Source organism: Malania oleifera, chromosome 6 (assembly GCF_029873635.1).
Source record: "Malania oleifera isolate guangnan ecotype guangnan chromosome 6, ASM2987363v1, whole genome shotgun sequence".
Lineage (NCBI taxonomy): Eukaryota > Viridiplantae > Streptophyta > Magnoliopsida > Santalales > Ximeniaceae > Malania > Malania oleifera.
In genome coordinates, this window is record NC_080422.1 from 104,795,170 (window position 1) to 104,810,621 (window position 15,452).

General features: G+C 36.1%; 2 protein-coding genes across 2 annotated transcripts in view; one reads left to right on the plus strand and one right to left on the minus strand.

Annotated features, from left to right (window-relative positions):
• Nucleotides 1-1,674: 1,674 nt before the first annotated feature.
• Nucleotides 1,675-3,058, plus strand: LOC131157347 (transcription factor MYB82-like). The gene is made up of 3 exons (XM_058111420.1): nt 1,675-1,846; nt 2,012-2,141; nt 2,291-3,058. Exons 1-3 carry the CDS (start codon nt 1,714-1,716, stop codon nt 2,823-2,825), a joined length of 798 nt encoding a protein of 265 aa, XP_057967403.1. The 5' UTR covers nt 1,675-1,713; the 3' UTR covers nt 2,826-3,058.
• Nucleotides 3,059-3,882: 824 nt separating this feature from the next.
• The window catches only part of LOC131157348 (uncharacterized), a 98,958-nt gene continuing 87,388 nt past the window's right edge, over nt 3,883-15,452 (minus strand). The window contains exon 15 of the mRNA XM_058111422.1: nt 3,883-4,425. Coding sequence (XP_057967405.1) covers nt 4,098-4,425 — 328 coding nt within the window. The 3' untranslated portion in view covers nt 3,883-4,097. The remainder of the gene's footprint in view (nt 4,426-15,452) is intronic.

Here is a 15,452-nt window from a genome sequence, read left to right on the forward strand (position 1 = left end):
TTAATTTTGCCATGAAAGGAAAAAAAAAAACAAGAAACTTTATAAATATTTTCCCCTTGTTTTTTGGTAAAATAATACACACATGAACATGAACGAAGTAAATTAAGAGTAAAATATAACAAAAATAATAATAAAAAACAAAAAGAATACAATAAATTACATAGCTTAATACTGTGCTAAAATATAAGAAAATATAAATAAAAACAAAAAAAATGTAACAAATTGCATAGCTTAATAGTGTAACCACATCCACAAATTTTTTTGTAAAATCTCCAATTTGACATTAATAAAAAAATTTGCTTAAGTTTTAACACGACTACAAGATTATAACATGAAATTTGCAAAATAAAGATTTTTAAATTTTCTCTAAAGTTATTTATTTATTTGATAATTTGGGAACTCCAACCACCATCGCACCACTTTGGATACAATGATGCAACACCAAATCCGAGGGTGAAAGTTATCGCCCATTGATGTACTTTTGATAATTCACTGGTGTAATGCCTTAAAGGGGGAATCGGACCCGTGACTTTGGGGTCACCAAAGTCACAAATTTCCCTTACCACTTGAGCTGGTGCGGTGGCATTTCTCTCAAGTTATTAGACTGTATGTAGACAATAGTCAAATGAAATGATATTTTAGGCTAATAATGTAATGAAATGATAATTTGCTCAGCCACGGGGGTGATTGTCACCAAGGGTTTTCAATGATACGTAAGGATCTGAAGAATATACATATATATGATCTAGATTAAAAGCAAGGTAGGGTTAGTTGTCCTACATATATATATATATAATGGTTTGATCTGCAGTAGTGTTGTCATTTCGGCCTATGCATCGTTCCTTTTGTGCCGTAAAAGACACCAATAAATTTGAATGTGTCATCGTCGATACTTGTCATACAAAAGTGGAAGAAAACCAATTGTTGACGTCCATGCCAACAACAGCAACTGTGCGTATGCGTGATGGATTTTTTTTAAAAAAAATTTATTCAGTGGTTAATATTATGCAGTGTGTCTATTTGATTATTTGAATATGATTTTGTTCACTTACCTCCTTTGTCCTTTTTCCAACCACGATGATCCACCAAAATAGTTTAGGGTTTGAGATTTTACAAAGTCTAATATGAGATGGAGGACATATCAAAGCAAGTTAAGAAACTAGCACTTATATATTTGAAGTATTTGGTTTCAAATAGAAAGAAGTATGAATAGATAACATTAGTTGTATGGTCAAGACCGAAGAGCTCAAATTCTAAGTTTGGAAGTTGGAATTGTACATGATTAAAAGAGGAGATGGGAGATGGGAACTGCCCCCTTTTTGTAGCCCATGTTCACTGGAAAATATTGACTAGTAGTTAAAACACAAAAAAAATTATCAAGTAAAAATAATGATTAATATTAATTACCAAACAAGCTGTAGTCGACCTAAGTCATTCAAAGTTGGCAATTTAAATTCACATTCTCCTTGAAACTCTCTCTCTCTCTCTCTCTCTCTCTCCACTTGTGTGGACCTAGTATATATGTAGGTGGAGGAACTCGGAAGTAAAGTTGTATGGCAAAATCCATGCACTCGCAGCCAGTACAGCCAGTACCGTAGTGCTACGCACTAGCTGCAAGCGTCTAGATTCTCTGTTAGTGTGATATATAACACGCATAGACAAGCATTTGAGAGAGAGAGAGAGAGAGAGAGAGAGAAGAGAAGGTTGATAGTAATGGAGAGAAGAGATCAGGGGAAACCACAAGCACTGAAGAAAGGGCTGTGGAAGCCAGAGGAGGACATGCTCCTGAAGAAGCATATAGAGACGTACGGAGAAGGCAACTGGGCTACCGTTTCGGAGAGATCAGGTAATTTATTAATTCATTAATTAGTTAATTTATGCACAGCTCCATCTCCTTAATTAATTCATATATTAGTTTCTCATGCAGCAGATGATCTCTATTAGCTGGAAATATATATGGCTCATCTCTCTCTCTCTCTCTCTCTCTCTCTCTCTCTCAAACAAACTGCAGGTTTAATGAGAGGTGGGAAGAGTTGCAGGCTGAGATGGAAGAACTACCTGAGACCAAACTTGAAACGTGGTGAAATGTCTGAAGAGGAAGAAGACCTCATCATCCGAATGCACAAGCTCCTCGGAAACCGGTCAGTAATGTCGTAATTAGGGCTATTTATATATCAAAAATGTTTTGAGATTTCTATTTTCATCATCTTCATCATTAATGGACTGATTGATAATTATAATTAAATTGTCGTCATCATCATCATCATCATCATCTTCTCCTCGTGTACAGTTGGTCACTGATTGCAGGTAGGCTCCCTGGGAGAACAGACAACGAAGTAAAGAACTACTGGAATACTCATTTGAACAAGAGATCAAGCCCTCATCATCATCAGGCCAAACAGAAACACACCCGAGACGACGATGAAGACAACAACAAACACAAGAAGATGAAAAAACTCCATCTAGAGTCTGATCTTTCCAATCAACCTGTTCACATTGGAAGCCCCAGAACCATCACTGGAGAATATAACAATGAAGGGAGTAAAGAAGATCATGTGGGAATAGAGACAATCTCTGATCCAGCTTGGATGGAAATAGCTAGCAGTCCTACTACTACTACTACTACTACTACTACTTGTAGGATCTTCAGCGGCGACATCATACAATCTCCCCCGCTGGTACTCCCTGCAGCCAACAATGCAGCGTTCTTGTTGTATGATGGTGAGGATGAGGAGCCTGTCGGGCTGTTTTCGGATTATCCATGGCTTTGGCTTGAAACAGTGGGAGGCAGTGGAGAGATGATGATCGCCAACTCAGACCCTTAGTCCCTCATCAGGAGAAAATAGGCATACTCTTGCCCTAGCAGAATAAATAAGATTACATATATATATATATATATATATATATATATATCCAGAATGTCATGAATTCTCAATACATAGTAGAGGTGTTCTGGGTTTCCTTGTTGAATTATGCTTTTATGCGTGTCATGTGAACTCGCAATGGTGACAGGGTATTAACTCTTCGTGAGATATCACATGGTGAATAGTTACAGAAATTGAAGCCTGCGGTTGATGGGTCAAGGTCAACATCACAAATGAGTGGGCCAGTGGAGAATGTACACATGTACTAGCAGCCTTCCACTATGACAAAGCTGCAATGAACACGTAACATATGGTCATGGCCTGTCAATCTGCCGTCTCAACGTACCCTTTTACAAAAATTCATGCAAATGCCACATATGGATGTGAACGAATAGTCCAAAAATGAATAAATGAGAGAGAGAGAGAGAGAGGGGTGGGGGGGGGGGGGGAGAGAGAGTGAGATATATATATATATATATATATATATATATATATATAGAATGCTTAAAGAAAAGTTTAAACAAAGGGGAAAGTGAACAAATAGGAGAGAGAGAGAGAGAGATATATATAAAGAATGCTTAACGAAAAGTTTAAACAAAGGGGAAAGTGAACAAATAGGAGAGAGAGAGAGAGAGAGAGAGAGAGAGAGAGAATGTTTAACCAAAAGTTTAAACAAAGGGGAAAGGAGGGGGCGGCTTTTGAGGACAACCCATACGTAGACAACAAAGTGGACACATTGCTACAAGAGAGAGAACATAATGAACTAAAGGGTACCCCCTGAATGTTTGTGTACAAAATGATACCCAAGCAACAAAGTTTGTTTTTGAAGTATAAATTTGAATATGTAGATTTCAATGAAACTCTATGGTTTTTTGTATTACATACTATCTAGATTCAAAGTTCAAATTTCAAACTCCCTTATTTCCTTCAGGTCATTAAAAGCATGCTGAGAGCTACCAAGCTAATATCTAAGTTCCATAAAGTGAAACAGCCTAAATTTCTAATCACAACTAAGAGAGACCACCAACATGTTTTATCAATATGAACAAATAATTCTTCAGCTGGGCCACATAGGACCAGTAACATTTCATAATAAGATAGAATACGAATTTTATTATATATATGTGCAGTCAATGAGGAGGAGAAATTAAGTAATTACAAAAAGCAGTGAATAAGACTCCCTTGATGTTTGAGAATATAGAGCCAATGAACTTCCAAGAAAGGGGGTTGCGGTCATAAAACATCGTCGTCGTGTTGAGCATACAATAAACCATTGTCAACAGGCAAGGAAGGGGGAGTACCAGGAGGAATGCAAGCTGCACCATTCTCTCCTGCACATATGCACAGAGCCTCTGCATCTCTGAGGGTAGCATCGAGGTCAATGTGACCACTTAGCTCGTTAATGAATTTCAAGAGCGTGTCAAAGTCCATCTGTTCTCCCATTATCTTGTTGCGGTATCGTTTTAAGACTGCAACACATACATAGAGGTGCAGGTGCTCGGATAAATGACGTGTCCACAACACCTCCCACAACCGCATTGTCTTCTCATATTCAAATTCCCTGAAAATGCAGTGATAGGGTCATGTTATGATTCAATATTAAAAATAAGTGGTGCACTCGACATTGAATTGCCGTTTATTTTGTTTTCTTCTTCTCCTCCTTCTGTTGTGAGACAGGAGAGGGGTCTCACTTGGTTAGACAATAGGACAAGTTTGAAGGTCTAAGATATTAAAATATACTTACTTGATTACTTGAAATAACATTATTAGGCACTAGCTTTGATGCTCTATATGCTTGCCCCAAAGATGAGAGCAATGAAAAGAAAAAAACACTGAACACATCTAATCATAGTCATAATAATAGTATAACACTAACAATGAAAATATAAAAAAGAAAATGGAACCTCCCCCTCTCACCCACCCTCACCCAACATGCAATGCTTCAAATTGCTCTAATGATCTCTCTCTCTCTCTCTCATGCATTCAAACATCTAATAGTAGTAAAAGCATTATAACAACAACAATGAAATTATAAAAAGGAAAATGGTCCCATCCACTCTCACCCCAACACACAATTCTTCAAATCTCTCCCTCCCTCTCTCTGCGCATGCATGTGTGCTCACACGTGTGCTTGTATCAGCGCATGTGCATAAGAATAAATCAAGAAAGATACACATCGTTGTCCCACAACCTAAGAGCTTAATCTTTGAGCCGAAGTGGTTGCTTAACAAACTCATTTGCCTTAAGAGTGAACATTATTGGGCTGCATAAATGCTCCTTATTTCTCCCCTTTTTCAAAGCAATGTTATGCATGCTTCCTTAACACATTCGGAGTTTCCCTAGTTTGATTTCTATGACCTCTTCATATCATAACTCAAAAAATAAATTCCCACTCAAGAAGAAATTGAAATTTAAAATTACGTAAAAAGAAAAAAAAAAAACAGCACAGTGCTATAAATCACAAGGTTAAAAATGCTGATATTGAGGGGTTGGGGAAAGAGTGTGATGGAAAAGCTCAAGTTCCACAAGATAAATGCTGTATGCCCGTGTCAGCAGGAGGTAGGGCTGTGCAATCAGTCGGCTCAGTCGGTTTGAGTGGAAAAAAATTAAGAACTGAATTTTTTAGGTTTTGTATAAGAGCAAACTGAACTGAACCAATTCTCAGCCTGCCACTGATTCGAACCGAACTGGATTAATTTCATTCGGTTTTTCATGATGAAAACCAAATGAACCGAGCTGAAAAAGATCATTCCTTCTCTCGTCTCTCAATTCTCCTTCAGTCTATTAGACTAACTGTAAGATCTATCATTGCAATGAGTCTTCAACTTTATCCAATTCTTCACAACATGGTATCCCACCTAAACCCTAGGTGCATAGCCGCCCCCAAAACAAACACAACCTCATAATCAAATGCAAACTTCCCACTGTAGGAGGATCATCCACACCACCAGACACAGGAAACAACTTCAGAGGTCGCAGGAAAAATTTTATGTCACTGCCAATTCAGAATCTCAATAATCTCTCTATATTTTGCAAAACTGACCAAACTGTAGCCACAGAATCTGCTGATCTATAAGCCTGATTCATAGTCAGAGGAGCCCTCATACACCATCATGCATAACCCGAAAGCCAGCAGCTCAGTGTGTCATTGTTTTGGGCAGTCTTTTTGTTCCAAAATTTTATAGAATGTTTTACATACTTCCATACACCATAATATCAAGTTGGTCCTGCATTTTGTTCAAAGATTCAACCTTTTTCGATTTTTCACTCATGCCACTTTGTTAATGGTCGTTTTGTACCATTAGGATCATTTGTTAGTCTCTTGGGGCTGCAACAGTATTTGTGTGTTAGTTTTTTTGGGGCTATGGCAGTATTATGCTAGTTTATGACACATTTATAGCTGTTTCAGACTCAGTTGTTCACCTGGTTCGTGGTTGTTCTCATTGTTCCATCCATTGACCTTGTTCATTGTTAGTCTCACATGTGAGTGTTGGGATGGAGTCCACAAGTCCCAAAAATATTTGCCCTCATCAGTCACTTGTTCGGCGATTGGTGAACAACGTACTAAAACTGTCCTAGAGGAATATTTAAGGTTTCGGAATTATCAAACATCCTAACAAGCATCTCATCATATTGCATCTTTTGCTCAGAAAAATAATCCTATAGTTCTCTTGTCATTTGGCATCCCTTTTTTGAAAAAATAAAAATAAATGAAGATGCATTAGAAAGAGAACAGAAGGCACAAGTGTACAATGTAAAGGGACAGGAAGTCCACCAATTAAAACACAAAAAACACACCGAAGAAAAAGAAAGAAAACAAAAACAAAACAACAACAAAATAAAAAAAAAACACTATTAACCAACGAAACCCATTTCAAATCCCTCTCCATCATAATTAACGAAGCTCGTCAAATTCGCTAATTCCGTAAGACCCTTCATCTTTTAAAATTTACCACCATCCATACACACTTCATCTCCTCCAGAATCATGCATCTTTAATTTCATTTACCCAATAGAACTTGAACTTCTAACTCCTCAGGAACCTTTATGTATGTAGGCAGAATTCCATTCACTGTAAATTGTTAACCAACCCATCATTACCAAAAGTAGAAACTTCAACCCTTCCAAACAAGGGTGGATGAACTTAAGATAACTCTCCTAGTTCATCACAAGAATTCGAAATGAATCCATATTGTTCTCGAATATCATCCAACAAAAACCTCCCATCACAGTCAAACTCATTAATATCATCACTATCAATATCTGAAAGTTCCCCCCATTTTTTTACCTCCTTTCCTTTACTAGTCCCATCACGAAATACAACCTTCTTCTTAGCATGTAGGTCTTCCACAATACAACTCTCCTTTTGAATCTCTCCTCAAACTTTTAGCATTGACTCACCTTTCTCTTATTTTCATATATCTTCCACGTCTCTGCACCCATATGAGCCACCTTTCAACGAGCATAAACCTTATTTCCCTTCAATTTATTCAAATTAAAACCTGAAACATCAGATTTTCCCCCCAAAACAACACCTTCTCTTTTACTCTTCCACACCACCTTTTGGTCCCTCTTCAAAATTAGGAACATTTTTAATGCCACAATCCTGTTTCAAAACCAGGCTGCCAGCATCCTGAACTTGCTCCAAGCTTGGTCAGTTCAGGGGCAGTTTGGTATCATTGTCAAAATTTAAACGAAAAAGCAAAAAACTAGAAACCAGCAACCTGTTTCATTAACATTTATAAAACTAATGAAAATTAAGAACTTAATTAAAAAATGGTAATTTTCATCTAGAAATCAAATAATATTATAAAAATATGATTTTAACAAAATAAAATTACAAATAATACACATTAAAAAGACTACTATAATAAAAATAAAATTTATTATAATTATTTTACTTTAATTGTTCTACTTTCAAATTTTACTTTGCAATAAAAATTTTATTGGACATGACAATTGAAAAATAGAAAAAGTATTTTGTACTTGGCTTTATCACTATTTTTTGACATTTACGTATATTTTTATTTTATTTATATTTAAATTCATATGATCATTTAATTTTAATTTTAATTTAAAAGTGTATAAAATGAATAATTTAATTCAAAAAAACTATTTCTAGATATTAAAATTTCTGGCAACAGGTTACCAAAACAACTGAAAATCATAAAATCTGGTTTTCAGTTTTTTGGCAAATAGCTAAAAACAGGCAATAGAACTAGAAAACTGACAACATAAACAAACACATTTTTGTAATATGTTTTTTCACTGTGGAGAAATAGAAACAGAAAACAAACAACAGCAACAATACCAAACAAGCCCTCAACAAACATCTTGGAGAACTGGAGAAAGAATTTGGACTCCATTAACAGAGAGTTGAAAATCCAACTTCCATTTACTTCTAAAACTTAGGAGCAGAAATTTGGACCTATTCATTTACAAGGTTCAGCAAGGAAGTGCCCAAGTCACCATTTCCAAAAAATGGACCTGATTACAACCATGATCCTTCTGCAAAAAGCCCAAATCGTTCTTACTAATGCTTTGGGCATGTTCTATTAAGCAACTCAACTTAGTCAAAAAGAGATGACTCCTTTTTCCATTAATTGGGCTAGGTTTAAAAGGAGGAGCAAACATATTGGCCCAATTCTCTTTGCATCCTCCTTCCAAATGCAACCCAAGCCACCTCTGTTAGAATCGCAGCTCTTTCAGGAACCCAAGCTACCTTCACGCTATGATTGTTCAGCTCTGATCCATTTGCAATGGTTTCTGCCATTGAAGCCCTAGAGTCCTTTAGTTGCAACACACCCCCACACCTATAGCACAACTTTTCTTTCGCAACCACCACACCCTGATTACCAGATTGGATTTCGCTGCCACAACCTTTATCTTCACCTTTCTTCCCTCCTAGCAACCATCGTCTTCACCTTTCTTCATCTTCACCTACATCTCCAATGACCTAATGAGTTTCCTTAGCTAACTTCCAGAAGTCGTTCCCAAAGCATCGCCACCCTTCGCCTTTTGTGCCACCAAGGATAAACAATGAAAATTTTTCTTATCTTTCCACCCTAGACCTAACTCCAAATACTTTTCCACCTTCAACTACCTAATCGACATTTAATACTGCATAATACCCATTCAAACACTTTGATGACCCCTTTCCATCCAATCGAAAATAGAAGGTCCATCAGCAAACCATATTACAGCCCCTTTAGAAAACCTAACCCTCATGTTACAGGAGATATGATTCTTGACCAAGAACAAAAAAGAGATCTCCCCAACCTCATCCAATCCCAGATTAAAGGATTTTCTTTTGATCTGAATCAATTGCTTCAACATAGGCTACAGGAGAAGATGCCATAGTATTGTTTGTACAAGAGAGAGAGAGAGATCACAAAAATTTTTAAAACAATCACCTCACTAGGCATGTCTACCGCTAGTCCTTGTGTTATCGATTTTACTGCCACGGGCACAGACCATATGACATGTGTAACCAACTTCTTTTCTGCCCTCTGACATTATTAAAATCTACCTCAAATTACACTTGTTGAGGCCCACTACTACAATTAAGGGGATGGGAATAGTAAATCCTACTCCCTCAAGATCTCTTTTTTTTTTTTGGTTTTGTGCATCCCAAATCCCCCAACTTAATGTCTATTAGTAAAATTGTGAGGTTGCCAAATTGTTTCATAACTTTCTATCGTGTTTATATTGTTATTTGGGATAAAATGAGGAAGACAATTGATACTAGACGTGATGTTGGTGGACTTTACTACTTTGAGTCGCTCTCTCCATCTATTGCTTGCAATGTTGTTGCTACACTACTTCAAATCCATTGTCGCCGTGGTCGTCCTTCATTGGGCAAGTTAAAAACATCTAGTTCAAACTTCAAACTGTGAGTTCTGTGCCTAATCTCAAGCGTGAGGCTCGTGCTCTCAAGTGTATTTTTCTAGGCTACTCTTGTACTCAAAAGGGATATCGATCTTATAGCCCTACTTTACATCAGTTCTTTGTCCCATATCACCTTCATTGAGTAAACATGATACTATTTTGATTCCTTAAAAATTCTTGCTAATCTTGATGAGCCTGTTCCTTTGCCTAAACACCCAAATCCTAACCTATTATCTGTGCCTATCCCTCTTCCATCTTCATCAAATTCAAATCCTTCTCATTGCTTGGATCATCCTAAATTAAAGGTGTACATATGATGGCAACTGAAGGAAGGGGAGCCTTCTCTAGCTTCTACTTCCATGCCTCTAGTTTCCTTAATTTCTCAAGATGTTGATCTTCTTATTGCTATTCAAAAAGTTAAATGCACTTGTACCTAGAACTACAACGAGCCGAGTCGAGCTACAACATGTTCTAGGCTTGGCTTAGTAGACTAAAAGCTTAGCTTAGGTCCAAGATCAGATCATGCAAACTCAAAAGTACAGGCCTGAGCTCAACTTGAAAATTAAATTCCAAGCTCAGACTCAAGCTTGGGCTTGGTTCATTTCAAATTTAGAAGAGCAAGTCGGTTTACTTAAGTAGATAAAGCCCAAGGCTTCTACCCATTCACAAAGCCATTTAACAAGGAAAGGTAGCATTTTATAAAAAGGGATAGGTTCTCAAAGTCTGGATGAAGCCGATGTAGGACAAATGCAAGGGACCTTGAATTCATTTATTTTGTTTATTCTCCTCTTCTTCATTCAATTGTCCAAAAATTTCTCAACAACCAAATGGGGACAAAATCCACACGCACACACACATATAATACAAAAAATAGTGCTTCCAAGAGTTTTGTAGCATAGTTCGATATGTTATCGCCCAACAGAGACGAAGATCACCACATCCTTGGTCAATCCTAGTCAAGAAATGACTTTCCTAGAACTCTAATGCCCAGTCGAAATTCATTGCAGCAGATCCAAACAATAACAGCAAGATCAAAAGTAAAACTGAATTGAATAGACTGGACGATTTCATTGTAATTCGAGGTCGGATTGGGGATACATTTCTTGAGAAAATTCTTGGATTTTGGGTTCAAATGTTTTCTTGAAAAAAAGAATGACCAAGTGAGCTTCTTCAGTGACACAAATGCATTGCCGATGTGTAAGTGAGCTAAGGGGTTCTAGCCGGAAACCCTATGGTGTGGTATTTGCGAGATGGGTTTGATGAACATGTTCAGAAGATGGAACAAGATTGTCAAAGCGACGGGTTTTGTCAGTGAAGGATGTGATGTTGTTGAATACTTCGAGCTTGTTTGTGGACACAAGCTCAAGTCTCGCACAGTGCTCCATGGCTGCACTAGAGTGCTGCCTTATAAAGAAATCAGATCCCTCTTCTCCCTTGTCCCATATCGTCTAGGAAAGAAGGAAATACCCCTCTCATCCATGTTTATAAATGAATTTCATCCCCTTGTTTAAAAAATGGTTTAAATAAGTTAACAACTTATTTGAAAAAGTCCACCCTAAACTTTAGTTTAAGCTTACTAAATGTTCAAGTGACTAAGACCTAATGGTTTTAGTTTGAGCTTATTATCGAGCCTAACCGAGCCTTTAATGAGTTGCCTAAAAGCCAAAACAAGTCAGGCCCATTTGTGTTCAAGCTTGGTTAGTTTATTAAACAAGCTTGGAAATTGGGGTTGGGAATCACTCATTCATATAATAAACAAGCGCAAACGAGCTTTAATTGAGCCGAACTCCCGAGTTGCTCACAAACGACTTGGTTCGTCTGCAGCCCTACTTGTACAATTCGTACTCAACATCCAATCTCTAATTTTGCTTATTATGATTTCTCGTCACCGTAGTATTGTAGTCTCGTTAATACTTTGTTTTCTGTTGTTCTTCCAAAATCTATTCTTGAAGCCCCATCCCATTTTGGTAGAGGCCTGCAACAGTTGAAGAGATGCATGTATATACAGGATATTGATACTAGGGAATTGGTACCTTTACCTCCTACTAAGTTTGTGGTTGGTTGTCCATGGATGTATACCATGAAAGACAATTCAAATGGTTCCATGGATCACCTACCTTGTTTCCAAAGGATACACTTATTTGTATGGTTTGGACAATTGTGACAAATTCTCTTGGGTTGCCAAACTTAGTCAGTGTGTTTGTTCATTTCCTTAGCCATGATATGTCATTGACCTTTGCATCAATCATGTGAAAAATTCCTTCTGGCATGATTTTTTTTTTTTTTTTTTTATAAACAAAGAATTGTATTAAAAGAGGGAAGAATGTACATCAAAATATTTGAAAGAGAAACGAAAAAAAAAAAAAAATAGACAAAGGAGGATGAGAAATTCTCCCTTACATAAGAAACTAGTTACAAAGAACGCAACCTAAACTAAGAACCAAACTCAATGTAATAGGGGGCCCTACCAATCCTGCTGCAAGTCTTCCAGACGAAAAAAACCATAAGCCAATAGCCACAACAAGGCTACTCCAAAGCAAGATGTTAGCAGTAGCCACCCCTTTGAATATTCTAGCATTCCTTTCCAACCAAACACACCAAATACTTGACATAACGATGCAACACCATAGAGCTTTCCTTTGCCAAAACCCCTAAAAGCAATGGTATAAGGGGTTGCATGGACAAACCCAATTTTCACCAAATATACCAAATAACTTATTCCAAATAGCCACGTGAAAGGGCAATGAAGAAACAGATGTGCACAAGTCTCTTCACTCCTCATATGAAGGACACAAATGTTGGGGGACAGGGCCTTATTAGGTTTTCTATTCTGAAGCAAATCATTGGTATTAATTCTTTCAAGTATCACAGTCCAAATAAAAGCTTTATTTTTTATGGAGCTTTAGACTTGCAAATCAAAGTATACAATGCAAAAGGATTTGTAGTAGAATCACAAGTCAAGTAGGTGAGAAAAGATTCACAAGGAAATTCCCTAGAAGGATCTAAACTCAAAACCTTATTATCACTCCCAAATGAACATGAAAGGAATTGAGTGACTTGGTTAAAAGAACTATCTCATTAATCTCGCTCTCATTTAGATTTCTTGCAAAAATGGAAGTTCCAAGAATGCCCACCTTCTTGCAAAAGAAAAAAAAAAAGCAGAAATCAAGGTGCATGAAGAATCGATAAACGAAAAAAACGAGGGAAAGTACTAACTAGAGGCAAGGTCTTAAATTCCGATTTTGACTCAAATTTGAAGCTCCAAAAGTACGGAAATTTTGATTTCGATGTCAATTTCAATTTCGATTTGAAAAAATAATGGAAATTAGTAGTAAAACATGGAATTCATTTATGAATCTTTAGAAATGATTAATAGACATAATAACGTAAGTTTTAGGACTAATATATATTACAAGTAAATAAATCTATGCTGTGTATAAAGTGGAGAAGTTGTAATATAATATGTGCGTCAAACATATTTGTAAGATAATGTACATTAAACATATTTAGTGAATCAGTTAATACAAATGAAATTCATAAATCATTTAAATATTATTTATTATACAAATAATGATAATTTGGAAATGAATGGTTAAATAAAATGTTGTTGTAAGTTTACTTTTTCATATAATTTAAAAAACACTTGTAATAATCGTTTGTTTTGATAAAAATACATAAATAAATTAAAAGAGAAATTTCATTTCACTCCTAAATCCCTCATTTGAATTTTGAGGAAATTTCATTGCATAGTTCAAATTTCGATAAGTTTCGCTAAAATTTCGAGATTTCGATAAATTTCGGATGATTTTTGAGATTTCGACGGAAATTATGCAAGACAAAAATTGACTGCCATTTCGATTTCGAGGGTGACGGAAATCGGAAATTTCAAAGGAAATTTCGACAATTTCGTGGAAATTTAAGATCATGCGTGGAGGCATCTCCCTCACCCAATGATCCTCCCAAATGCAAATACATTCCCCATACACTGTATAATGGACTTGAGGAAGGGAATAATCATAAATCTAAGATACAAACTTCTAAGGACTTGAATAAGTAGTGTTAATTCCACCCATTTTATAGCATTCCAAATTTCCTACGAATTACCTAATGCCAAAGAAAATTATGTTCTAAAGGAAAGTGACATAAACATTTCCCCACCAAAGAGATGTTTTTGGACACCAAGTTATTAAGACCGAAGCCTCCCACCCTTTTAGGCCTACAAACGGTATTCCAACTTACAAGATGATCTCTACTATCCTCTCCCCCCTAGACTAGGAGAAAATCCCTCATTAATTTCTCAAGCCTCCGTGCCAATCTCACAAGGACATTACGATCTTCACAAGGAGGTCTATATGGAGCTATCACTAGGGTTTGTTGCTCAAGGGGAGTCATGATTATTGAGTCATCTCAAGAAATTCTTTGATGGTCTAAAGCAGTCTCCCAAAGCATGGATTGGTCAATTCAACACCCAATACTTGAGTTTGGTCTTTAGAGGTGAATGGCAGATCGCTCTATATTTTATTGTCATACTGATTTTGGTACAATTCTTCTCATTGTGTATGTGGATGATATTTTAATTACTTAATGATCAAGATATCCAACACTTAAGTATTTTCTACAAAGGGTAAAATACATTGACCTTCCTTAAGTTTTGACAAAAAGACAAAGACCTCCCTTGAGGTTTCAAAAATTCCATAGACCTTTTAGATTTAGCAAAAAGACATAGACCTCCCTTTACATTTAAAAAAACACAAATTTATTTAGAAGTATAAGTGCCCCAAAAATCAAATGTCAAGGCAGGTCTACGGAATTTTTAAAATCTCTGGGGAGGTCTATGGATTTTTGTTGAACCTGAGAGGAGACCAAGGATTTAGGGCCATTGAAATTCTTCTTGAGTATAGAAGTATACATATCTTGTATGGGATAATTTTCTCACAAAGAATACCTTTCCAATGAGGCTAGGCTGTTGGGATCCAAACGTGTCGATACACCCATAGATCCTAACAGCAAGTCAATGCTAGATGTGGGTGATTTGTTGGCTGACCCTGGATGATATAGGAGACTTAATGGAAAGTTGTACTATCTCATAGTCACTCAATCTGATACATCTTTCCCAACAGGTGTTGTAAGTTAGGTTCATGATTCTCCGAGAACTCACTAGGATGCAGTCACGATCTTAAATTTCTACAAAATTGTCAAAATTTCTGCTTTCCATCACCCTTAAAATCAATATGGCTATCGATTTCCGTCTTAATATTTTCTATAGAAATTTCAACGAATCATTCAAAATTTATCAAAATGTCGAGATTTTAGTGAAACGTGTAAAAATTTTAACTATAGAATGAAATTTTCTTGGAACTCAATTGTGAGACTTAGACACAGAGAAATTCCTTTCTTAATTTATCTTAATTTTTTTATTGTAGCAAATGATTACTACACAAGATTTTAAAATTATTTGAAAATGAAGCTAACGGCATTTTATTTAACCATTCATGTCTGAATTATCTCATTTGTATAATAAATAATATTAAATTGATTTATGAATATTATTTATATTAACCGAATATATAATACACATTAAATTACAACTATTTCACCTTATACAAAACATTTAATTTATAATATATTCGTCCTAAAACTTAAATTTATGTTTATTGACCATTTCTAGAGTTTTATAAAAGAATTACATGCTTTACTACT

Bases quoted from the DNA above. Each gene is read 5' to 3' on its own strand.
- LOC131157347 (XM_058111420.1), top strand. From the start codon at position 1,714: ATGGAGAGAAGAGATCAGGGGAAACCACAAGCACTGAAGAAAGGGCTG. The intron at 1,847-2,011 runs GTAATTTATTAA...AACAAACTGCAG, and splicing joins TACCGTTTCGGAGAGATCAG to GTTTAATGAGAGGTGGGAAG. The intron at 2,142-2,290 runs GTCAGTAATGTC...CCTCGTGTACAG, and splicing joins CACAAGCTCCTCGGAAACCG to TTGGTCACTGATTGCAGGTA.